Source organism: Bombina bombina, chromosome 5 (genome assembly GCF_027579735.1).
Source record: "Bombina bombina isolate aBomBom1 chromosome 5, aBomBom1.pri, whole genome shotgun sequence".
NCBI classification, from domain to species: Eukaryota; Metazoa; Chordata; class Amphibia; order Anura; family Bombinatoridae; genus Bombina; species Bombina bombina.
Window position 1 is genome coordinate 986983062 of NC_069503.1, and position 25250 is coordinate 987008311.

General features: G+C 41.6%; 1 protein-coding gene across 1 annotated transcript in view; it reads right to left on the reverse strand.

Moving 5' to 3' along the window:
- Positions 1-25250, reverse strand: part of RAD54B (RAD54 homolog B) — a 401092-nt gene that overhangs the window by 203039 nt on the left and 172803 nt on the right. The window contains exons 6-7 of the mRNA XM_053715205.1: positions 4341-4503; positions 3781-4006 (exon numbers count right to left, since the gene is read on the reverse strand). Of these exons, the coding sequence (XP_053571180.1) occupies positions 3781-4006; positions 4341-4503 (389 nt within the window). The remainder of the gene's footprint in view (positions 1-3780; positions 4007-4340; positions 4504-25250) is intronic.

The window sequence follows — 25250 nt, forward strand, 5'->3', positions numbered from 1 at the left end:
TTTAGGATCTTTAAATCCAAGATTGGCCTGAAGGTTCCCTCTTTTTTGGGAACCACAAACAGATTCGAGTAAAACCCCTGTCCATGTTCCGACCGCGGAACCGGATGGATCACTCCCATTAGTAAAAGATCTTGTACACAGCGTAGAAACGCCTCTTTCTTTATTTGGTTTGTTGACAACCTTGACAGATGAAATCTCCCTTTTGGGGGAGAGGATTTGAAGTCCAGAAGATATCCCTGAGATATGATCTCTAACGCCCAGGGATCCTGGACATCTCTTGCCCAAGCCTGGGCGAAGAGAGAAAGTCTGCCCCCCACTAGATCCGTTCCCGGATCGGGGGCCCTCGATTCATGCTGTCTTAGGGGCAGCAGCAGGTTTTCTGGCCTGCTTGCCCTTGTTCCAGGACTGGTTAGGTCTCCAGCCTTGTCTGTAGCGAGCAACAGCCCCTTCCTGTTTTGGAGCAGAGGAAGTTGATGCTGCTCCTGCCTTGAAATTACGAAAGGGACGAAAATTAGACTGTCTAGCCTTAGGTTTGGCTCTGTCCTGAGGCAGGGCATGGCCTTTACCTCCTGTAATGTCAGCGATAATTTCTTTCAAACCGGGCCCGAATAAGGTCTGCCCTTTGAAAGGAATGTTAAGTAATTTAGATTTAGAAGTAACGTCAGCTGACCAGGATTTTAGCCACAGTGCTCTGCGTGCCTGAATGGCGAATCCGGAATTCTTAGCCGTAAGTTTTGTTAAATGTACTACGGCATCTGAAACAAATGAATTAGCTAGCTTAAGTGTTTTAAGCTTGCTTGAAATCTCATCTATAGTTATTGAGTCAAGAGTCTCTTCCAGGGACTCGGACCAAAAAGCGGCCGCGGCCGAGACAGACGCAATACATGCAAGGGGTTGCAATATAAAACCTTGTTGAACAAACATTTTCTTAAGGTAACCCTCTAATTTTTTATCCATTGGATCTGAAAAGGCACAGCTATCCTCCACCAGGATAGTGGTACGCTTAGCCAGAGTAGAAACCGCTCCCTCCACCTTAGGGACCGTCTGCCATAAGTCCCGTGTGGTGGCGTCTATTGGAAACATTTTTCTAAACACAGGAGGGGGGGAAAAGGGTACACCGGGCCTATCCCACTCCTTAGTAATTATCTCTGTAAGCCTCTTAGGTATAGGAAATACGTCAGTACTCGCCGGTACTGCATAGTATCTATCCAGCCTACATAATTTCTCTGGGATTGCAACGGTGTTACAATCATTCAGAGCTGCTAATACCTCCCCTAACAGTACACGGAGGTTTTCGAGTTTAAACTTAAAATTAGAAATGTCTGAATCCATTCTATTGGGATCAGAACCGTCACCTGCAGATTGAAGTTCTCCGTCCTCATGTTCTGCATACTGTGACGCAGTATCAGACATGGCCCTATTATTAACAGCGCACTCTGTTCTCACCCCAGAGTGATCACGCTTACCTCTAAGTTCTGGTAATTTAGACAAAACTTCAGTCATAACATTAGCCATATCCTGTAATGTGATTTGTAATGGCCGCCCTGATGTACTCGGTGCCACAATATCACGCACCTCCCGAGTGGGAGATGCAGGTACTGACACGTGAGGCGAGTTAGTCGGCATAACTCTCCCCTCGTTGTTTGGTGAATGATGTTCAATTTGTACAGATTGACTTTTATTTAAAGTAGCATCAATGCAATTAGTACATAAATTTCTATTGGGCTCCACTTTGGCTTTAGCACATATAGCACAGAGATATTCCTCTGAGTCAGACATGTTTAACACACTAGCAATTAAACTAGCAACTTGGAAATACTTTTCAAAGCAATTTACAAATAATATGAAAAACGTACTGTGCCTTTAAGAAGCACAGAAAAAAAGTTATGACAGTTGAGTAATAATAAACCGGAGAAACTATAACATCAAATTCTTTCCGGTAAAACACAATTTTAGCAAAGGATTGCCCCCATTAGCAATGGATAACTAACCCTGAATAGCAGAAAAAATGTACAGAATATAAACGTTTTTTATCACAGTCAAAGCACAATCTCACAGGTCTGCTGTGAGTGATACCTCCCTCAAACTAACTTTTGAAGACCCCTGAGCTCTGTAGAGACGAACCGGATCATGCAGGGAAGAAAACAGACTTGTGACTGAATTTTCTGATGCGTAGCAAAAGCGCCAAAATAGGCCCCTCCCCCTCACACACAACAGTGAGGGAGATCAGTAAACTGTCTTAAATTAAATAAAACGACCGCCAAGTGGAAAAAAACAGTGCCCAAAACAATTTTTCACCCAGTACCTCAGATAATTAAACGATTTAACATGCCAGCAAAAACGTTTAACATCAAATAAATGAAATGTCATTAGAAAGCCTGTTGCTAGTCGTTCCCACTGCAAGTTAGGCTAAAGTCTTATGCATACAGTATTATCCCAGTGAAGTGCCATTCCCCAGAATACTGAAGTGTAAATATACATATATGACAGCCTGATACCAGTTGCTACTACTGCATTTAAGGCTGAGCTTACATTATATCGGTATGGCAGTATTTTCTCAGTCAATTCCATTCTCAGAAAATAATATGCTGCTACATACCTCTTTGCAGGTTAACCTGCCCGCTGTCCCCTGATCTGAAGTTTACCTCACTCCTCAGATGGTCGAGAACAGCAAGATGATCTTAACTACGCCGGTTAAAATCATACAAAAAACTCAGGTAGATTCTTCTTCAAATTCTACCTGAGAAGGAACAACACACTCCGGTGCTGTTTTAAAATAACAAACTTTTGATTGAAGGTATAAAACTAAGTATAATCACCACAGTCCTCTCACACATCCTATCTATTAGTTGGGTGCAAGAGAATGACTGGGTGTGACGTAGAGGGGAGGAGCTATATAGCAGCTCTGCTGGGTGATCCTCTTGCACTTCCTGTTGGGGAGGAGTTAATATCCCAGAAGTAATGATGACCCGTGGACTGACCACACTTAACAGGAGAAATATGCACAGACTTTTTATATTTGCACGTTTTGAGTCACCAGCTCCTACTGAGCAAGAACAAGAATTCACTGAATATACGTATAGGCATTTGCTATTGGCTGATGGCTGTCACATGATACAGGGGGAGTGGAAATAGACATAACTTTGAAAGTTGTCCGACAAAAACAACACTACTCTCATTTGAAGTTCAGACTAAGCGGCCGATTTATGAAAGTAGCATATCATGTCCTCCGCACATCGATAAATGCCAACAGCATACGCTGTCGGCATTTATAATTGCACAAGCAGTTCTTGTGAACTGCTTGAGCAATGCCGCCCCCTGCAGATTCGCGGCCAATCTAGCAGGGGGTGTCAATCAGCCCGTTTGTATAGGATTGGGCGGATTGATGTCCGCAGCCTCAGAGCAGGCGGGCAAGTTATGGAGCAGCTGCTTCATAACTGCTGTTTCTGGCGAGCCTGAAGACTCGCGCAGAAACAGGGGCATCAAGCTCCATTCGGAGCTTGATAATTCGGCCCCTTTGTGCTATCGTATTGTCTTTTAATCATGCATTTCTTGATGATGCAATTCTCCTGTATTTACTGGTCCTTTAAAGATGAGAAGTGCTTAGGTTTTGAAACAGTATTAGCATAGAGAGTTTGTGAAGCATATACTAAGCTCAAATTGCCTTGTTACACAGAAACAATGATTTCTGCTTGCTAGAAATAGTCTTTATCACAGCAGGTGTCATTCAGTGGTAGTTTATCCTTGAATCTTTATCTTTATTAAAAACAAATGCCTTACCTGATCAACTGCAAACACCCGTAAGCGCTCAGTGCCAAGCCACTTCTGGAACTCTTTCCTCCAGTTTTTAACCAAACTCCCTGGAGTAACAATAAGCACTTTCTTCAGGATTGGTTTTCCTCCATAGGGACCTTGGCGTAAAAGCGTCCATATTAATGATATGCACTGCAACGTCTTTCCTAGACCCATTTCATCTGCAAGGATTGCTCCAAACCGTCCATTGACTCTGCAGCAAGTAGTCCAGTTAGTCAAAATTATTAACTGTTCGATCAAATAAACAGGTAATCAAATCAGATGATAATTTTTACTTTGCAAGTTATATGGAATGAATATTGCATTATACACAGTCTGAGCGCCAGAGGATAATAGCAGTACTCTCCAAGTTGGTATTGAACAATATTTAGCGTTACATGTACAGTCAGCATTCTATAAGATGCAGTTCATAATTATATACAGAAACAAATATTAGACATGCATTTTCAAGGATCATATTCTGTTATCTACAAGAACAATGACATTTCTATAAGGTCCTAAATGAAGACATAGATTATTTGTCTTACCTCATTCCCATTACACATTCATAAAGAAAAATAACTCCTTCCCTCTGATGGGGTCTGAGATGAACAGCCAAGTATGGATCTACCACAACATCGACTATCGGTAAACCAGACTTATTGAACATCCATTGGTGATTCTGAGTTGGCTTTGGCATAACTATGGAATCTACAAAAAGAGAGTTCAGTACAACTTAATTAACACTTTAACTTAGTACAATAATTCCTTTGTTAGTTAAAGGCACATGGAAGTGAAAGCTCATACAGTAACCAGAGCGTTAAATATCTCGAGATTTTTATATAAAATGTTAAGTTATGTATAATGAAAAAGCTTTGCAATATTTTTCTCTTTTTATTTGGTCCCCTTTTCATGTAATTTAGCTCTGAAAAGTTTCTAATTCTCAGAACTTGAAATGTACCCTGTCAACTTCTCAAGGCTAACCCTGCTGCATTCATGTCCCTAAATGGCTTTATCAGATAACAACTGCAAAACAATGCCTTTAATACAAAATTTAAGACCATGGCTAGCCGTATTGTCTTTTGGCTCCTCGAAATAAGGCAAATAGGTGGAGTTTCGCTATTTAAAAATATTTGCAGTAAAGGGGATGTTAATTTGTTTTAAAACATTAAAGGGATATGAAACAGCGCTGCTTTAGTAAAAAAAAATTAATATATATCAAATCAAAGTAAACATAAAAAAATAGCAAACAACTTTTTTTCTTGCAAAATGAGCACTTTCTCAGTGTAGCCACTGCCCACAGGGAGATGAAAGAGCTGATATGCTGAGAACTTAAAGGGACAGTCTACACCAGAATTTTCATTGTTTTAAAAGATAGATAATCCCTTTATTATCCATTCCTCAGTTTTGCATAACCAACAGTTATACTGTATTAATATACTTTTAACCTCTGTAAAATGCCCCTTTATTTCAGTTCTTTTCACAGACTTGCAGTTTAGCCAATCAATGCCTGCTCCCAGATAACTTCATGTGCATGAGCGCAGTGTTATCTATATGAAACACGTGAACTAACACCCTCTAGTGGTGAAAAACTATTAAAATGCATTCTGAAAAGAGGTGGCCTTCAAGGTCTAAGAAATTAGCACATGAACCTCCTAGGTTAAGCTTTCAACTAAGAATACAAAGAGAACAAAGCAAAATTGGTGATAAAAGTAAATTGGAAAATTGTTTAAAATGACATGCCCTATCTGAATCATGAAAGTTTATTTTGGACTAGACTGTCCCTTTAAGTTGCATTCTGCCTCTTCTAAGCATGGGCAGGAAACTGACTTCCTGTCACTCTAGCATTCACTGAACAGTAAGCTCATATTTCTCAAGAAGATTTAGAACATTAAGCTATATATACCTTTCTGTAGATACCCTGCCCCTTGTGGGGCTGTGACAGGAAGTATTGGACCGTGTGCAAATGAAGTTAAAAAAACAATAAAAAGGTTTCCAGAGGAGGGATGTCCACACGCCTGGCTGTTCTTGCGAGTTCCAAGCAAGAACCCCTTCTTGGAGAAGAAGGGGTGTACCTCAGCACCCCAAATGGCGTATGTTTTTGCCACATTGCAGCCTAGCACAGCCCGCTGCTGGGGGGTATAGAAGGCCGCATGACAGCGAGAGGCAGCTCACTACAGGGGCAATGGGACTTTTGGATGTGGATATTTTATTGTTTATTTCAAATAAAGGACTTTTTAACGTATACTATTCCCGAGTTGATGCTCCTATCCTCTTTGCTGATCAATGGGACTGAGGACCACTGATTCACCCCCTAAATCTGGTTTAAATTTCAGGGGCTGGAGGTCCTCTTCCCTCTTCTACTCAGTGGATGCTGCATGGGTCAGCTCCATCACACGACTCGTACAGATAAAAGAGGCACAGACCAGACAGCCAACGCAAGGGGCCCAGTGGGGGTATTTTTTCCACTTACTCCAGGGCCAGGAACAGTTTGAGATATTTTGACAAAAAACCTCACTTATTTCAAGTATTGGGTAGCTGGCTAGGCAGGAATTGAGGAGCTTATAGTCCCTTATGGAAATCCTTTATAGGGACCTCTGAATAAAAATCCAGGTTCAGAAGATACTCCAAACTGCAAGTTCTCCTTTATCAGTATCTTTTAATATTGCTGCTGCTGAAAGCTCAATTAATGTGCATGGAGAACTACTTTGGGTTAGTTTGATGCATTTGTGTTTTACTGTGATAAATTCAATTTTCCCAAATGAATATTGTACTTATACCTATTTTTATCTATTTATGTGATATTAAAAATGCTGTGGCTTGTATGAGGTTAGACCATCGAAATTTGCTACCTTGAACTGTGTGCACACATATCCGTGGACGCCGCTTTAACAATCAAAGGGAGGATAATCCGGCTGCCCAGCGAAATTTGCTACCCTTATGTGTTTATGCTTCTAATTACGTAATCGCATTCCACACATTCTTTTCAAACACGTGGAGTACGATTACATAATTCTGAGCATGCACTCAAGAAGGTAGCAAGTTTTGACAAGGGAGCAAATCAGACAGAACATATGTAATTAAACCTTTTATATTTATTTATAAAATATTTTACCAGGAAGGATACATTGAGATTTCTCTCGTTTTCAAGTATGTCCTGGAAACTATATTGGAAACTATATTGACAGGCTTTCTTCAAGAAACATAGCCAAATATAATTTCATTATTACTTTTGGTGAGATTGTGGGTGTTTCAATCTGACTCACAATCTGCATTTAGTGTGCACTAATCTCTCCGGTGTGAGTGTTTGTCAGTAACATAACATGTCGGAGAGAGAGACTGCTCTCTCCTGATACATCTAGCGTAGACAACGGTGAACTGCACCAAATTAAAACATACCTTATCTATGAGCAAGAGGATTTGCATATATTATTTTGCTTTAATTTTACAATCCTTCTTACCATCTACGGAATAGCTCCTTGATTAAGCTAGGGTTATCATACAAATGAGGGCTAGCTATCTTTATTGATAGCTTTCTTGACTAAATAAGCTGTCTTTTGTGAGGTTCACAAAGTTAGTAGTCTATTGAGACACCACCTTTATCTCCATAGCGAGCAGTTCCTGAAACACATTTTTGGAAGCTGTACAGGGTCATGTTTAGAGTTCCACAGGTTTGGTAGGTAGGCAGCTGTATTTAGTTCACAAATCCTTGCTCATACTATCACTTTACCCCCCCCCCCCCACACACCCCAATTATGAATTACATTTACTATGAACACATACACTTGATCAGTTACATTAGTGTATAGCCTCAAAAATGAAAAAGAATAGTTTTTATAGGGCTTTACTTGCTATCATCTCTTCTGCTCGCATTTCCCTTACTGTGTGCTTTGCAACCTCAAAGTATATTACAAGACAATCTTTAGCCTTCTTGCATTCCTTTTAATAATGGTTAGAGACGTCAGGTATTGCTTTCCTAGGTTTCATATGCTGTTTTTGTGCGTGTGTATCTGATCTAGATCTGTTCTTGTAACTAAAACACAATAAAACCCAGGACGGGAAGTATTCCTGCATTTTAGTTTTGTTTTTCACAAAATGGATTACTCTTTGACTCCAAGGACCTCTGGTGGTCATTTGAAGTATAGCTCCTCTTTGTCAGTAAAACGGTTACCTTTTTTGGCTTAGGGATATTAACTAATAGATGTAACTCTCACACCTTTATTTGCCATGTTGTATTCTCTTGTTTTTTTCCGCTAATGAGAAGACCCTCCACCTATTCATAGCCTAATACGGGTTATCTCAATCAGCAAAAGTACATTGGCTATTGGCTAGAGAAATATCAATTTATCTCATAAGATGTAAGTTATCTGAATGTTTTGACTTAAAGTGAATGTAAATTTTGTTGCTAAAGTGCCCGGTTTTAAAAATTCAATTAAAAACAGGGGCACTTTAATTCATCAAAATTTACATTTCACTCGTGAAAAAATACTTACCTTTAAAAGTGACAGCAGCTCCAGCTTCCTCCGGTCGTCGCAAGCCATTTTGGACGTCAGAAATGATGGATAGGTCATCCTCCAATCACGGCTTCCCCCCCCACCGGGGGAATCAGTGTCTGATTCAACGCCGTGATTTGAGGAAGTCAGATTCCTCATTTTAGACCCAGGAAGAGGCTTAGCGACGGGTGGAGGAAGCTGGATCGGCTGTCAAGATTAAAAACATAATTTATGCTTACCTGATAAATTTATTTCTCTTGTGGTGTATCCAGTCCACGGATCATCCATTACTTGTGGGCAATGTTCCCTCTAATTTTTTTTTGTTGTGTGCAATTATTTTTTTCTGTGTGCAGGCTTGATACCGCTTGTGTTCGGCTTTGAGCATACACACACACACATATATATATATATATATATATACACCTTATATATATATATAAAAATATATATACACACACGTATTCTAGTCTCTGTATCTTTTGTTGAAAAGCAACAGGTGCAGAAGTGCACTACTAGGACCTAACCGAACACATCTGCTGAGCTAATGACAAGAGGTACTTGTGTATAGCTACCAATTACCAGCTAGCTCTCAGAAGTGCATTGCTATGCCTGAGATTACCTAAGTATGCTTTTCAACAAAGGACAATGAGAAAAAAAAGCAAATTTGACCAAAAAAAGTGAACTGGAAAGTTGTTTAATTCAAATTGCATGAACTGTCACAATCATTAAAGATTTATCTTGACTTTACTGTTCCTGGCTCAAAACTCTACTTTGTTTAATGCACAAATATCTTAGGCAAAATTATGGCATAACATATTTAGATATATATAGTTATATTTGGGAATATATGTAGAAAATTGTATATGCTGCCAAAAAAAAAGTTAAACCTAACTAAACCAATTTGCATTGGGACACTCTATGTGTACTATAAAGTTATCTGACAGTAGAGCACATCCATATCCTATCATGATTCTGACACTTCATGAACTCTGACCTCTCCTCACATTGAAACTCACCAGTCCAGCGCTCACCTCAGTAAGGCTGCGTGTGGACAGCTTCATATTTATGGTGAAGGAAATCATGATGCGACTGTAGTGATTGATGCTGGGAGTAAACACCAGGAAAAGAATGGGGAGTAATGCTGTAGGAGAAGCAGTCCCAATGATTATATTACACGCACTTACACTGTTTGTCAATAGTCATCACAAAACAAGACAGTGTTATTTATAAAGTGCATAGCAAGTACAGTGAACATATTCTCCCAGAGGATTCCCCAACCTCTATGGGTAAATAATGAAGTGAGTAATCGGTAAATCTGTGTAGTGTTCTTGTGCACAAAATCAAGAAAAACACTCCCGGAAACACCGGTCTCCAAAACACATACCTCCTGGTTCCTTCAGGCTGGTTCCACCTTCCCTTCGGGCTATGCCTCCCATTGTATCGGGAAAAAGCGCCCTGTCCGGATCACCGGCTGTGTTGGAGTCCGCCTTCAGTGGCGGGTATGCCGACCGCACTCGTTCCTGTATGGGTCCTGGATGGTAGGTGTGGTTATCGGTCAGGACCTGATTCGCACCCGGTATCTGTGCAAGCTCCTGAATGGCCAAGTTGCATAGAATAGAAAAATAGGAGGCACAGAAGCGGGTGTATGCGAAACAAAAAATGTTTATTAACAGGTAGCAAGCAATCTGCTACATGAGTGATATTACAAACAAAAAATATGGTGAACCAATGCACCAAAGTGGAGGGGATAGACACCCCAGGGGTTAAATTGCTAGAGTGGTGAGCTACACAAAAGTCAGGTATACGCGTTTCAGCCCTTGGCCTTACTCATTAACGCGTATACCTGACTTTTGTGTAGCTCACCACTCTAGCAATTTAACCCCTGGGGTGTCTATCCCCTCCACTTTGGTGCATTGGTTCACCATATTTTTTGTTTGTAATATCACTCATGTAGCAGATTGCTTGCTACCTGTTAATAAACATTTTTTGTTTCGCATACACCCGCTTCTGTGCCTCCTATTTTTCTATTCTGATGCTGGGAGTACACAGCTGCCTCTACCCACCCGACAGTTCTGGTCTGTGCAGTAGGAGGCGAGGCGGCACTTCCGGGTATAGCTAAGCTTAAGCCACTTCAGGATCCTGTATCAGCCATATTTAAGAAGGGAAGATGTATCGGTGTGACCGTATTATGCTAAGGGAAGTAAGGGCAAGCAAGTAAGCAGGAGAATTTACAGAGATGGCAGCTAGTAACGGGACTGCAAATCCTTATATACTCTAGCAGCGATGCAATGTTCTTTTCAGGAAAACAAAGCAGCTGAGTCTTTTTATTTCATTCCTCCTGTGTTTTGCGCGGCCTGATGTACTGCCTGCGCTACACAGAGAGGGAAGGTGCGCGGCCGCGCTACCGCGCACCTTAGAGGGAACAGTGCTTGTGGGATATTCTCCTTCCCAACAGGAAGTTGCAAGAGGATAACCCACAGCAGAGCTGCTATATAGCTCCTCCCCTAACTGCCATATCCAGTCATTCGACCGAAACAAGCCGAGAAAGGAGAAACCATAGAGTGCAGTGGTGACTGTAGTTAAAATTAAAATTTTGACTTGCCTTAAAAAGACAGGGCGGGCCGTGGACTGGATACAACACAAGAGAAATAAATTTATCAGGTAAGCATAAATTATGTTTTCTCTTGTAAGGTGTATCCAGTCCACGGATCATCCATTACTTGTGGGATACCAATACCAAAGCTAAAGTACACGGATGAAGGGAGGGACAAAGCAGGCTTAGATGGAAGGAACCACTGCCTGTAGAACCTTTCTCCCAAAAATAGCCTCCGAAGAAGCAAAAGTATCAAATTTGTAAAATTTTGAAAAGGTATGAAGCGAAGACCAAGTCGCCGCCTTGCAAATCTGTTCAACAGAAGCCTCATTTTTAAAGGCCCAGGTGGAAGCCACAGCTCTAGTAGAATGAGCTGTAATCCTTTCAGGGGGCTGCTGTCCAGCAGTCTCATAGGCTAAGCGTATTACGCTCCGAAGCCAAAAAGAAAGAGAGGTTGCCGAAGCTTTTTGACCTCTCCTCTGTCCAGAGTAAACAACAAACAGTGTAGATGTTTGGCGAAAATCTTTAGTAGCTTGTAAGTAAAACTTTAAAGCACGGACCACGTCAAGATTATGTAAAAGGCGTTCCTTCTTTGAAGAAGGATTAGGCCACAATGATGGAACAACAATCTCTTGATTGATATTCTTGTTAGAAACTACCTTAGGTAAAAACCCAGGTTTGTACGCAGAACTACTTTATCTGAATGGAAAATCAGATAAGGAGAATCACATTGTAAGGCAGATAACTCAGAGACTCTCCAAGCCGAGGAAATAGCCATCAAAAACAGAACTTTCCAAGATAAAAATTTGATATCAATGGAATGAAGGGGTTCAAACGGAACCCCTTGAAGAACTTTAAGAACCAAGTTTAAGCTCCCTGGGGGTGCAACAGGTTTAAACACAGGCTTAATTCTAACCAAAGCCTGACAAAAAGCTTGAACGTCTGGAACTTCTGCCAGACGCTTGTGCAAAAGAATAGACAGAGCAGAAATCTGTCCCTTTAAAGAACTAGCTGATAATCCTTTTTCCAAACCCTCTTGGAGAAAGGACAATATCCTAGGAATCCTAACCTTACTCCATGAGTAATTCTTGGATTCACACCAAAAAAGGTATTTACGCCATATCTTATGGTAGATTCTCCTAGTGACAGGCTTAGTGCCTGTATAAGGGTATCAATGACTGACTCGGAGAAGCCACGCTTTGATAAAATCAAGCGTTCAATCTCCATGCAGTCAGTCTCAGAGAAATTAGATTCTAGTGATTGAAAGGACCTTGTAGTAGAAGGTCTTGTCTCAGAGGCAGGGTGCATGGTGGAAAGGATGACATGTCCACTAGGTCTGCATACCAGGTCCTGCGTGGCCACGCAGGCGCTATCAAGATCACCGATGCTCTCTCCTGTTTGATTTTGGCAATCAGTCGAGGGAGCAGAGGAAACGGTGGAAACACATAAGCCAGGTTAAAGAACCAAGGCGCTGCTAGAACCAATTGAGCAAACACCTCCGGATGAAGTTCCCACTCCCCCGGATGAAAAGTCTGACAACTTAGAAAATCCGCCTCCCAGTTCTCTACACCTGGGATATGGATTGCTGATAGGTGGCAAGAGTGAGTCTCTGCCCTGCGAATTATCTTGGAGACTTCTAACATCGCTAGGGAACTCCTGGTTCCCACTTGATGGTTGATGTAAGCCACAGTCGTGATGTTGTCCGACTGAAATCTGATGAACCTCAGGGTTGCTAACTGAGGCCAAGCTAGAAGAGCATTGAATATTGCTCTTAACTCCAGAATATTTATTGGGAGGAGTTTCTCCTCCTGAGTCCACGATCCCTGAGCCTTCAGGGAATTCCAGACTGCACCCCAACCTAGAAGGCTGGCATCTATTGTTACAATTGTCCAATCTGGCCTGCGAAAGGTCATACCTTTGGACAGATGGACCCGAGATAGCCACCAGAGAAGAGAATCTCTGGTCTCTTGATCCAGATTTAGCAGAGGGGACAAATCTGTGTAATCCCCATTCCACTGACTGAGCATGCATAGTTGCAGCGGTCTGAGATGTAGGCGCGCAAATGGCACTATGAACATCGCCGCTACCATCAAGCCGATTACTTCCATACACTGAGCCACCGAATGGCGCGGAATAGAATGAAGAACACAGCAAGATTTTAGAAGCTTTGATAACCTGGATTCTGTCAGGTAAATCTTCATTTTTACAGAATCTATCAGAGTCCCTAGGAAGGAGACTCTTGTGAGTGGGGATAGAGAACTCTTTTCCTCGTTCACCTTCCACCCATGTGACCTGAGAAATGCCAGAACTATGTCCGTATGTGACTTGGCAATCTGAAAGCTTGACGCCTGTATCAGGATGTCTTCCAGATAAGGGGCCACTGATATACCTCGCGGTCTTAGGACCGCCAGAAGCGATCCCAGAACCTTTGTAAAGATTCTTGTAGCTGTAGCTAACCCGAAGGGAAGAGCCACAAATTGGTAATGCCTGTCCAGAAAGGCAAACCTTAGGAACCGATGATGATCTTTGTGAATCGGTATGTGAAGGTAAGCATCCTTCAAATCCACTGTGGTCATGTACTGACCCTCCTGGATCATAGGTAGGGTGGTCCGAATAGTTTCCATTTTGAACGATGGAACTCTGAGGAATTTGTTAAGATCTTTAGATCCAAAATAGGTCTGAAGGTTCCCTCTTTTTTGGGAACCACAGATTTGAATAAAAACCCTGTCCCTGTTCCGTCCAGTGGAACTGGACAGATCACTCCCATAACTAGGAGGTCTTGCACACAGCGTAAGAATGCCTCTTTCTTTATCTGGTTTACAGATAATCTCGAAAGATGAAATCTCCCTTGAGGAGGGGAAGCTTTGAAGTCCAGAAGATATCCCTGAGATATGATCTCCAACGCCCAGGGATCCTGAACATCTCTTGCCCATGCCTGGGCGAAGAGAGAAAGTCTGCCCCCTACTAGATCCGTTACCGGATAGGGGGCCGTTCCTTCATGCTGTCTTAGAGGCAGCAGCAGGCTTTCTGGCCTGCTTGCCTTTGTTCCAGGACTGGTTAGGTTTCCAGCCCGGCTTGGATTGAGCAAAAGTTCCCTCTTGTTTTGTAGCAGAGGAAGTTGATGCTGCACCTGCCTTGAAGTTTCGAAATGCACGAAAATTAGACTGTTTGGCCTTTGATTTGGCCCTGTCCTGAGGAAGGGTATGACCCTTACCTCCAGTAATGTCAGCAATAATTTCCTTCAAACCAGGCCCGAATAGGGTCTGCCCCTTGAAGGGAATGTTAAGTAATTTAGACTTTGAAGTCACGTCAGCTGACCAAGATTTCAGCCATAGCGCCCTACGCGCCTGGATGGCGAATCCAGAATTCTTAGCCGTTAATTTAGTCAAATGAACAATGGCATCAGAAACAAAAGAATTAGCTAGCTTAAGTGTTCTAAGCTTGTCAAGTATTTCAGTCAATGGAGTAGCTGTCTGAAAGGCCTCTTCCAGAGACTCAAACCAGAACGCCGCAGCAGCAGTGACAGGAGCAATGCATGCAAGGGGCTGCAGGATAAAACCTTGTTGAATAAACATTTTCTTAAGGTAACCTTCTAATTTTTTATCCATTGGATCTAAAAAAGCACAACTGTCCTCGACAGGGATAGTGGTACGCTTTGATAAAGTAGAAACTGCTCCCTCCACCTTAGGGACCGTCTGCCATAAGTCCCGTGTGGTGGTGTCTATTGGAAACATTTTTCTAAAAATAGGAGGGAGGGAAAACGGCACACCAGGTCTATCCCACTCCTTATTAATAATTTCTGTAAACCTTTTAGGTATTGGAAAAACATCAGTACACACCGGCACTGCATAGTATTTATCCAGTCTACACAATTTCTCTGGTACTGCAATTGTGTCACAGTCATTCAGAGCAGCTAACACCTCCCCAAGAAATACACAGAGGTTCTCAAGCTTAAATTTAAAAGTAGAAATATCTGAATCAGGTTTCCCCGAATCAGAAATGTCACCCACAGACTGAAGCTCTCCTTCCTCAGCTTCTGCATATTGTGACGCAGTATCAGACATGGGCCTTAAGGCATCTGCGCGCTCTGTACTACGTCTAACCCCAGAGCTATCGCGCTTTCCTCTGAATTCAGGCAGTCTGGCTAATACCGCTGACAGGGTATTATCCATGATTGCCGCCATGTCCTGCAAAGTAATCGCTATGGGCGTCCTTGATGTACTTGGCGCCATTTTAGCGTGAGTCCCTTGAGCGGGAGTCAAAGGGTCTGACACGTGGGGAGAGTTAGTCGGCATAACTTCCCCCTTGCCAGAATCCTCTGGTGATAAATTTTTTAAAGATAAAAGCTGATCTTTATTGTTTAAAGTGAAATCAATACATTTAGTACATATTCTCATATGGGGTTCCACCATGGCTTTTAAACATAATGAACAAGGAGTTTCCTCTATGTCAGACATGTTTATACAGACTAGCAATGAGACTAGCAAGCTTGGAAAACACTTTACATCAAGTTAAACAAGCAATATAAAAAACGTTACTGTGCCTTTAAGGGAAACAAATTTTGCTAAAATTTGAAATAACAGTGAAAAAAGGCAGTTAAACTAACGAAATTTTTACAGTGTATGTAACAAGTTAGCAGAGCATTGCACCCACTTGCAAATGGATGATTAACCCCTTAATACAAAAAACGGATTAGCAAATTGAAAAAAACGTTTCTTTGTTTTTTTTTTGTTTTTTTAAACAGTCACAACAACTGCCACAGCTTTACTGTGGCTTTACCTTCCTCAATATATGACTTTTGAAGCCTTTTGAGCCCTTCAGAGATGTCCTAAAGCATGCAGGGGACTGCTGAGGGAAGCTGAATGTCTCTGTCTGTAATTTTAACTAGGCCCTTCCCACTCATATTACAACAGTGGAAAGCCTCAGGAAACTGTTTCTAGGCAAAAATCAAGCCAGCCATGTGGAAAAAACTAGGCCCCAATAAGTTTTATCACCAAAGCATATTTAAAAACGATTAAACATGCCAGCAAACGTTTTATATTGCACATTAATCAGAGTATATACCTCTGATAGCAAGCCTGATACTAGTTGCTATTAAATCACTGTATTTAGGCTTAACTTACATTAATCCGGTATCAGCAGCTTTTTTCTAGCAAATTCCATCCCTAGAAAAACTTAAACTGCACATACCTTATTGCAGGATAACCTGCACGCCATTCTCCCTCTGAAGTTACCTCACTCCTCAGACATATGTGAGAACATCAGTGGATCTTAGTTACTTCTGCTAAGATCATAGAAAAACGCAGGCAGATTCTTCTTCTAAATGCCGCCTGAGATAAAATAGTACAACTCCGGTACCATTTAAAAACAATAAACTTTTGATTGAAGAAAAAACTAACTATATTACACCACTTTCCTCTTACTACCTCCAGCTATGTTGAGAGCTTGCAAGAGAATGACTGGATATGGCAGTTAGGGGAGGAGCTATATAGCAGCTCTGCTGTGGGTGATCCTCTTGCAACTTCCTGTTGGGAAGGAGAATATCCCACAAGTAATGGATGGTCCGTGGACTGGATACACCTTACAAGAGAAAGGTAAGTATTTTTTCACAACGAGTGAAATGTAAATTTTGATGAATTAAAGTGCCCCTGTTTTTAATTGAATTTTTAAAAACCGGGCACTTTTCCATCAAAATTTACATTCACTTTCAATTATCTTGTGCTATTTGGGTCAGAACAAGTAAATTTGTATTGGTCACTCAAGTGCAACAAAATGAACATCAAAGTGCTTGTAAACTGCAGTCATATTATGTTTCTTCCTATTTTGCAGCACTATGTGGAAATGCAGCAAAGTTTTAAAAGAATAAGTACAAAAGCAGACAAACTATATATTTAGCATAGCTCGCCTAGTAAGAAAAGAGCTAATCCCAGGTGCATGGGCTTACGAAATAGGAGATAAATCTGCAATCGGACACAAGAAGCTTCAGTATTTGCCTTTAAAAGAGTAGAAGCTTTGCCTCAAGACAGAGGAACAGGAATATGGGAGCACCAGTCCCAGAAGCTTTAAATGATCATTATGACTCTAATGTAACATTTGTGGGTTTCAAGCAATTAGATGACAAATCTAAATACAATATATACAATATAAGTACAGATTGTTTTATAATCTTATACTATAAAGTGTAAACTAACCAAATTTACTTTAAGTAAAGTTTAAAAGAAAAACAAACAAACTGATTTTCACTCAAGGAAACCATTTCATCAAAAAGAGACTAAAGACAAAAAGCCAGAGTGAATGGAGGTTGCGACATCTAATCTTAAGTGCTCCCTAAAACTATATGGTGTCAACCACAATGCTGCCTTGCAGATGAAACATAAGGGCAGACCCAAGAGAAAGCACAATATGGCAGTGTTTCCTATATAGCGCTAAAGACATGTGCACATCCTTTTCATATAAAGGAGCCAAGTTTCAACAAATAAATACAAAGAAAAAAATACAGTGTGCCATTTGAATAATGAAAGCAAACTTGACTTCCATGTTCCCTTTGTGTGGTTACCACAAGCTCTGCAACACTGCAGATTACTTTGTTTTTGCACTTCTTAAATATAAACCACCAGACATAAACAAAAAACACTTGTCTTTCAAAAAAGTAAGATGACATCACTAACAAAAAAAAAGAGCAAACATTAAAGGGACAGTAAAATCAGAAAAACATCTTCATGACAGATCATGCAATTTTAAACTTTGTTCCAATTTACAGATATTATCAAATTTGCTTAATTCTCTTGGTATCCTTTGTTAAAGAGTAAACACATGAAGCCTCATAGGAGCTCAGGAGCATGAACATGTCTTTATTGCTCTGGCAACAGTGTTTGCAACAATATTTTACACAGCTGCCATTGAGTGCTTAAGACACATGCACACTCTTGAGCTCCTATGAGGCCACCTGGGTTTTGAAGCACATTTATATAGTAAAAGTAAATTGGAAAGTTTAAAATTTGATTCTGACTATCGTTTCTTTAAGGAGAATAGCAAATTCGGAGAAGAACAATCTACAAGCTAGTAAATTATTTTCTTTCGGAATGATGATGGTCCACAGTGCTCCATAGCATAGGGGATATATTTTCCACCACTAGGAGGAGGTCAAGAAGGAGCCCATACAAGAGCTTTAAAATCCTCCCACCTCCGATCGTTCTCTTAGTTTCACGTATAGCCGACTAAAGAATAGGAAAAGAAAGGCAGAAAAGACAAAGCAGGGTCTATAGAGGTGTCATTAGAACTGTTGCCCAATATGAAGCGGGCGGTGCCTGATAAAGCAAACAACTGATTTTTCAGGGAACTAGCTAATAAACCATGGTCAAGGCCATCTTGTAAGAATTGAAGAATTCTCAGGATCAGAAAGGAACACCAAGAAAATCCTTTACAAGAGCACAAATAAAATATGCTTTCCAAATATTGTGGTAAATCGTTTGAGCCAAAGGTTTCCTAGCCTGTATCAGAGTTTCAATCACAGAATCTAAAAAATCCTCTATGTCTCAAAACTAGGTGTTCAACCTCCATGCTGTTAAATGTAGAGATTTTAAAACCAGATGGAAAAGAGGACGTTGTGATAAGTGGCCTTGTCTCAAAGGAAGATGCCATGGAGGCGTTGAGGACATCTGTACTAGGTCCTGCAGGGTCAGGCAGGAGCAATTAATATTACTGATGCCAACACCTGTTTGATGACTCTCGGAAGAAGAACAGAGGAAATAGGTATGATAGATGGAACTGCCATGGACATACCAAGGAGTAGGGCTGCACGATTAACCACATACGTGGTTTTAAACCGCAATTAATCGCCGCGGTTTAAAAACCGCGAGAGTACGTGATTTTTATGAAAAAAAAAACCTTCTTTATTCTTCATGAAAACGGAGGCGAAGAGGGAGGATGAGAGGCGGACCAGGGTGTGGCCGTGGGCGGACCTGAGAATGCCTGCGAAACGGCCATTTTTGCAGAGAATTCTGAGTGTGTGGCAGCAACTGGCTTTCATCCTGCAGTCATCTGGGAGTAGTGTGGCGCTGGTCAAGCGGTGGTGTGGCGGTGGGACAGCTCAAAGTTGTGAGCAATAAAGTGAGTATTAAAAATAAAAAAATGTAAACTTTTAAAGTGCACTTTTTTTTCTGTGATGCATGTGAAATTGTAAATGTAAACATTGAGATTTAGATAACATGTTTGTTCATTAAGGGTTGTACTCGCTACTACTACTTGCTTGTAGGATGTATTGTTTTGTGAAATTTGTGAATTTATATTATTTATGTTACACATAAAATAATATTATAAATATAATAATAATAATATATTTTACTACTACAGAACAGTCCCTAGCTCTACTTCTTCATCAGAATATAGAGGATGATCATGATAATGATATAGATAATGAGATAGTTACTTTTAAATAGAAACTGATTTAGATTCCCAGAAGATAGATCATCAATCTCCTAAACAGTACACAGTGGTGCAGTCAGTGCACATATTTTAGTTTTTTATAATATTTTTCCTCTAATTTTAACCCCTTAACGACCGAGGACGTGCAGGGTAGGTCCTCAAAAAAAAGTCAGTTAACGACCAAGGACGTACCCTGCACGTCCTCCGTCTGGAAAGCAGCTGGAAGCGATCCTGATCACTTCCAGCTACTTTCCGGTTATTGCAGGATGCCTCGATATCGGTGGCTCTTTTCGTTGGTGGGTGGGAGCCGGTATGGGAAGCGGGTGGCAGCCATCGATGGCCCTGCTGATCTGGAGGGGGCGGGATCATGGGCAGGGATGTCCGGAGGCACGCACAGACGCGCACACGTGCACAGGGGTCGGGCTTGTGCACGGGGAGGGAGCGGGTGGGAAACCGCTACACTACAGAAAAAAAGTGCACAAAAATGAAAAAAATGGGGGGGGGGGGGGGGGGGAGGTATATAAAAAAAACATCAGTAAGGTGGTGGTGGTTAGTCTGTGGGGGGGGGGGGGGAAGCTACACTACAGAAAAAACATCAAAAAAAAGTTTTATTTTCTTTTGCAAACTGGGTACTGGCAGACAGCTGCCAGTACCCAAGATGTCCCCCACTAAGGCAGAGGGGGAGGGTTAGAGAGCTGTTTTGGGTGGGATCAGGGAGGTTGGGGGATCCTACACAGTAGCATATGTAAATGTACTTTCTGCCAGTACTTAAGATGGCGGGGACAATTGTGGGGTGGGGGAGGGAAGGGAGCTGTTTGGGAGGGATCAGAGGGTGGGATGCATCAGGTGGGAGGCTGATCTCTACGCTAAAGCTAAAATTAACCCTGCAAGCTCCCTACAAACTACCTGATTAACCCCTTCACTGCTAGCCATAATACACGTGTGATGCACAGCCAAATTTAGCGGCCTTCTAATAACCAAAAAGCAACGCCAAAGTCATATATGTCTGCTATTTCTGAACAAAGGGGATCCCAGAGAAGCATTTACAACCATTTGTGCCATAATTGCACAAGCTGTTTGTAAATAATTTCAGTGAGAAACCTAAAATTGTGAAATATTTAGCGTTTTTTTAATTTGATCGCATTTGGCGGTGAAATGGTGGCATGAAATATACCAAAATGGGCCTAGATCAATACTTGGAGTTGTCTACTACACTACACTAAATCTAAAATTAACCCTACAAGTTCCTAATTAACCCCTTCACTGCTGGGCATAATACACGTGTGGTGCGCAGTGGCATTTAGCAGCCTTCTAATTATCAAGAAGCAAAGCCAAAGCCATATATGTCTGCTATTTCTGAACAAAGGGGATCCCAGAGAAGCATTTACAACCATTTATGCTATAATTGCATAAGTTGTTTGTAAATAATTTCAGTGAGAAACCTAAAGTTTGTGAAAAAATTTGTGAAAAAGTGAACATTTTTTTTATTTGATCGCATTTGGCGGTGAAATGGTGTCATGAAATATACCAGAATGGGCCTAGATCAATACTTTGGGTTGTCTACTAAAAAAAAATATATACATGTCAATGGATATTCAGGGATTCCTGAAAGATATCAGTGTTCCAATGTAACTATGCAAAACAGAATGAGAAGCAGTCTGCCAGGAACGAACAGCAGCATCAATAAGCTTGTTCTATGGCCCGGTTGCCACCTGGTAGTAGCTTCTTTCTGCCCAATTGTGCTTTTCACAGAGGAAAACTTTCCTGTAGTATATCAGTCTGATCCCGCCGACATGGTCAGTCCAGCCCCGAAATACCAGGGGATAGTCTCCCTATGGGTGATGGGGGAAACCAGACGTGGACTCCTTGCCCAATGTGCTTAGAGGGATATGGCTGCACCTCACTGACGAGGCCCAAAGGAGGCCGAAACGATCGTCTGGGGTTGTCATGTTCCTTGTTCAGAGGAGAATTGCCTGGTATTTCGGGGCTGGACTGACCATGTCGGCGGGATCAGACTGATATACTACAGGAAAGTTTTCCTCTGTGAAAAGCACAATTGGGCAGAAAGAAGCTACTACCAGGTGGCAACCGGGCCATAGAACAAGCTATTGATGCTGCTGTTCGTTCCTGGCAGACTGCTTCTCATTCTGTTTTGCATATTTAAATATGACCCTGGGGATAGTCTCCCTATGGGTGATGGGGGAAACCAGACGTGGACTCCTTGCCCAATGTGCTTAGAGGGATATGGCTGCACCTCACTGACGAGGCCCAAAGGAGGCCGAAACGATCGTCTGGGGTTGTCATGTTCCTTGTTCAGAGGAGAATTGCCTGGTATTTCGGGGCTGGACTGACCATGTCGGCGGGATCAGACTGATATACTACAGGAAAGTTTTCCTCTGTGAAAAGCACAATTGGGCAGAAAGAAGCTACTACCAGGTGGCAACCGGGCCATAGAACAAGCTATTGATGCTGCTGTTCGTTCCTGGCAGACTGCTTCTCATTCTGTTTTGCATATTTAAATATGACCCTGGGGATAGTCTCCCTATGGGTGATGGGGGAAACCAGACGTGGACTCCTTGCCCAATGTGCTTAGAGGGATATGGCTGCACCTCACTGACGAGGCCCAAAGGAGGCCGAAACGATCGTCTGGGGTTGTCATGTTCCTTGTTCAGAGGAGAATTGCCTGGTATTTCGGGGCTGGACTGACCATGTCGGCAGGATCAGACTGATATACTACAGGAAAGTTTTCCTCTGTGAAAAGCACAATTGGGCAGAAAGAAGCTACTACCAGGTGGCAACCGGGCCATAGAACAAGCTATTGATGCTGCTGTTCGTTCCTGGCAGACTGCTTCTCATTCTGTTTTGCATATTTAAATATGACCCTGGGGATAGTCTCCCTATGGGTGATGGGGGAAACCAGACGTGGACTCCTTGCCCAATATGCTTAGAGGGATATGGCTGCACCTCACTGACGAGGCCCAAAGGAGGCCGAAACGATCGTCTGGGGTTGTCATGTTCCTTGTTCAGAGGAGAATTGCCTGGTATTTCGGGGCTGGACTGACCATGTCGGCGGGATCAGACTGATATACTACAGGAAAGTTTCCTGTAGTATATCAGTCTGATCCCGCCGACATGGTCAGTCCAGCCCCGAAATACCAGGCAATTCTCCTCTGAACAAGGAACATGACAACCCCAGACGATCGTTTCGGCCTCCTTTGGGCCTCGTCAGTGAGGTGCAGCCATATCCCTCTAAGCACATTGGGCAAGGAGTCCACGTCTGGTTTCCCCCATCACCCATAGGGAGACTATCCCCTGGTATTTCGGGGCTGGACTGACCATGTCGGCGGGATCAGACTGATATACTACAGGAAAGTTTTCCTCTGTGAAAAGCACAATTGGGCAGAAAGAAGCTACTACCAGGTGGCAACCGGGCCATAGAACAAGCTATTGATGCTGCTGTTCGTTCCTGGCAGACTGCTTCTCATTCTGTTTTGCATATTTAAATATGACCCTGGGGATAGTCTCCCTATGGGTGATGGGGGAAACCAGACGTGGACTCCTTGCCCAATGTGCTTAGAGGGATATGGCTGCACCTCACTGACGAGGCCCAAAGGAGGCCGAAACGATCGTCTGGGGTTGTCATGTTCCTTGTTCAGAGGAGAATTGCCTGGTATTTCGGGGCTGGACTGACCATGTAGGCGGGATCAGACTGATATACTACAGGAAAGTTTTCCTCTGTGAAAAGCACAATTGGGCAGAAAGAAGCTACTACCAGGTGGCAACAAGCTATTGATGCTGTTCGTTCCTGGCAGACTGCTTCTCATTCTGTTTTGCATATTCCAATGTAACTAGCACTAATTTTGAAAAAAAAGTGGTTTGGAAATAGCAAAGTGCTACTTGTATTTATTGCCCTATAACTTACAAAAAAAGCAAAGAACATGCAGACATTGGGTATTTCTAAACTCAGGACAAAATTTAGAAACTATTTAGCATGGGTGTGTTTTGGTGGTTGTAGATGTGTAACAGATTTTGGGGGTCAGTTAGAAAAAGTGTGTTTTTTCCATTTTTTCCTCATATTTTATATTTATTTTTTTTTATAGTAAATTATAAGATATGATGAAAATAATGGTATCTTTTGAAAGTCCATTTAATGGCGAGAAAAACGGTATATAATATGTGAGGGTAAAGTAAATGATTAAGAGGAGAATTACAGCTAAACACAAACACTGCAAAAATGTAAAAATAGCCTTGGTCCCAAACGGACAGAAAATGGAAAAGTGTTGTGGTCATTAAAGGGTTAAATAGATAATTTTATATGTACATTACCATTACCCTTATTATACCATAACACAAATCATTTTTAATAAATAATCAAAAAAGATCTCTTATTATATTAGTTTATGTTCCCAAATAAGTTATATTGGTTTAATAATATGTTTATTTTTTATTTATGGATGGATGCATTGATGCAGCAAGTGCAAATAAAGTAATATTTTTTTTTTATTTAAAAAAAATAAATACAATTCTAATAATTTGTTATTGTAGCTCAGCCTCTGCAATTAATGCAAGTCAGGCAGATACTTTTTATTTTATCATTGATGCTAGGCTAGTGCTGCAACAATAAAAAATCAGTTTATTGTCAGTGAATATTTGTGGAATTGATTTACATTATTTTCATATTTGCTCTCAGCCTAGCAGCCTGAAATAGATGTGGTACCCCCCCAGTATCCTGATCATTCAGAACATCCAGTCATTTGTACTGAAGCAAACCAAAGTAGGGAATGTTATAATAACCGGCATTTATGGCCACTTCAAGTGTTTTCCTGAACTAAGATTTCATCGGGTGATAAGTCACTGTTATAGATACTGAGACAGAGTCAGTTGAATAGGAACGTGTTTGAGGTGCAAAATGGAAGCCGTGATACAATGGGAGCAAGCTATCGTGATCCTGATCACTCAACTCACTCAACAGCTTGTTAGTGATGTGAGATCGTCATTTACTTAATTTGCCTATGAGAATGTCTCTGAGCAGATTACACAACAGCCTCATGACCGACAAGCTAATAGAGCGCTACCGGAGCCTGAAACTATCATATCCCAGTCCTCTCTCACCCATAACGCAGCAGCTTCCCAGTGCTCTATTGATTGTTCTGGACTTCTAAGCATGAGACTGCATGTAAGTTTGCACAACGCACTTAAACTTTCACAGTATATGGCGGAACCCCAGGATAGTCTGTCTACCTTGCTATGGACCCAAGCTTACATTGTACCATTACCTAGGCAGATTGATGGGAGTGAGTGGAATCATGAGAGGTCCCCCTATGCGCTGAATGTATGGGGTGTATCTATGGTAGGAGTTTGCTGTTCGCAGTCTGTTTCCCTATATGATTCGGCTGTATTTGTTACTCGATCATACGATCCTCAGCAGTGGGATGTCGGCACAGACCTCGAGAGATCAGGGGTTGGTTGAGAACTCTAGGTTTTTTCTAAGCTGCAAGAAGCGCAAGTTGGAGTTGCTTTAACTGCTAGAAGAGACGCTCTGAACTTGGTTCTAGAGACTTTTATGCTACCTTTTTGTAGCTTTAGACTTCCATATTGCTGTTCATTCAACTCCGTTAGTATTTTTTATTCTATGTTGAGTCTTTTATTATGTTATGGCTGTATTTGAAAACTTAAGAGACCCGTTTTCATAATGTTTTTCATCATGTGATTTACTATTGCATATATTTGTTATTTAGGTAAGTTGATGCCCATTTTGCCCTCATATACGTTTTCAGTTTTACATATTTGCTTGCAGAGCTTGATCTTGTGCTATATGTATTGAATAGCCGAGAATAATAGCTAATACTTCAATATCTAATCCACTGATTACCCACAAAACAGCTTTCAGCAAGACATATATACCCGCATATGAGACTTAGGGTTACATAGTTGTTCTGTACATTGTA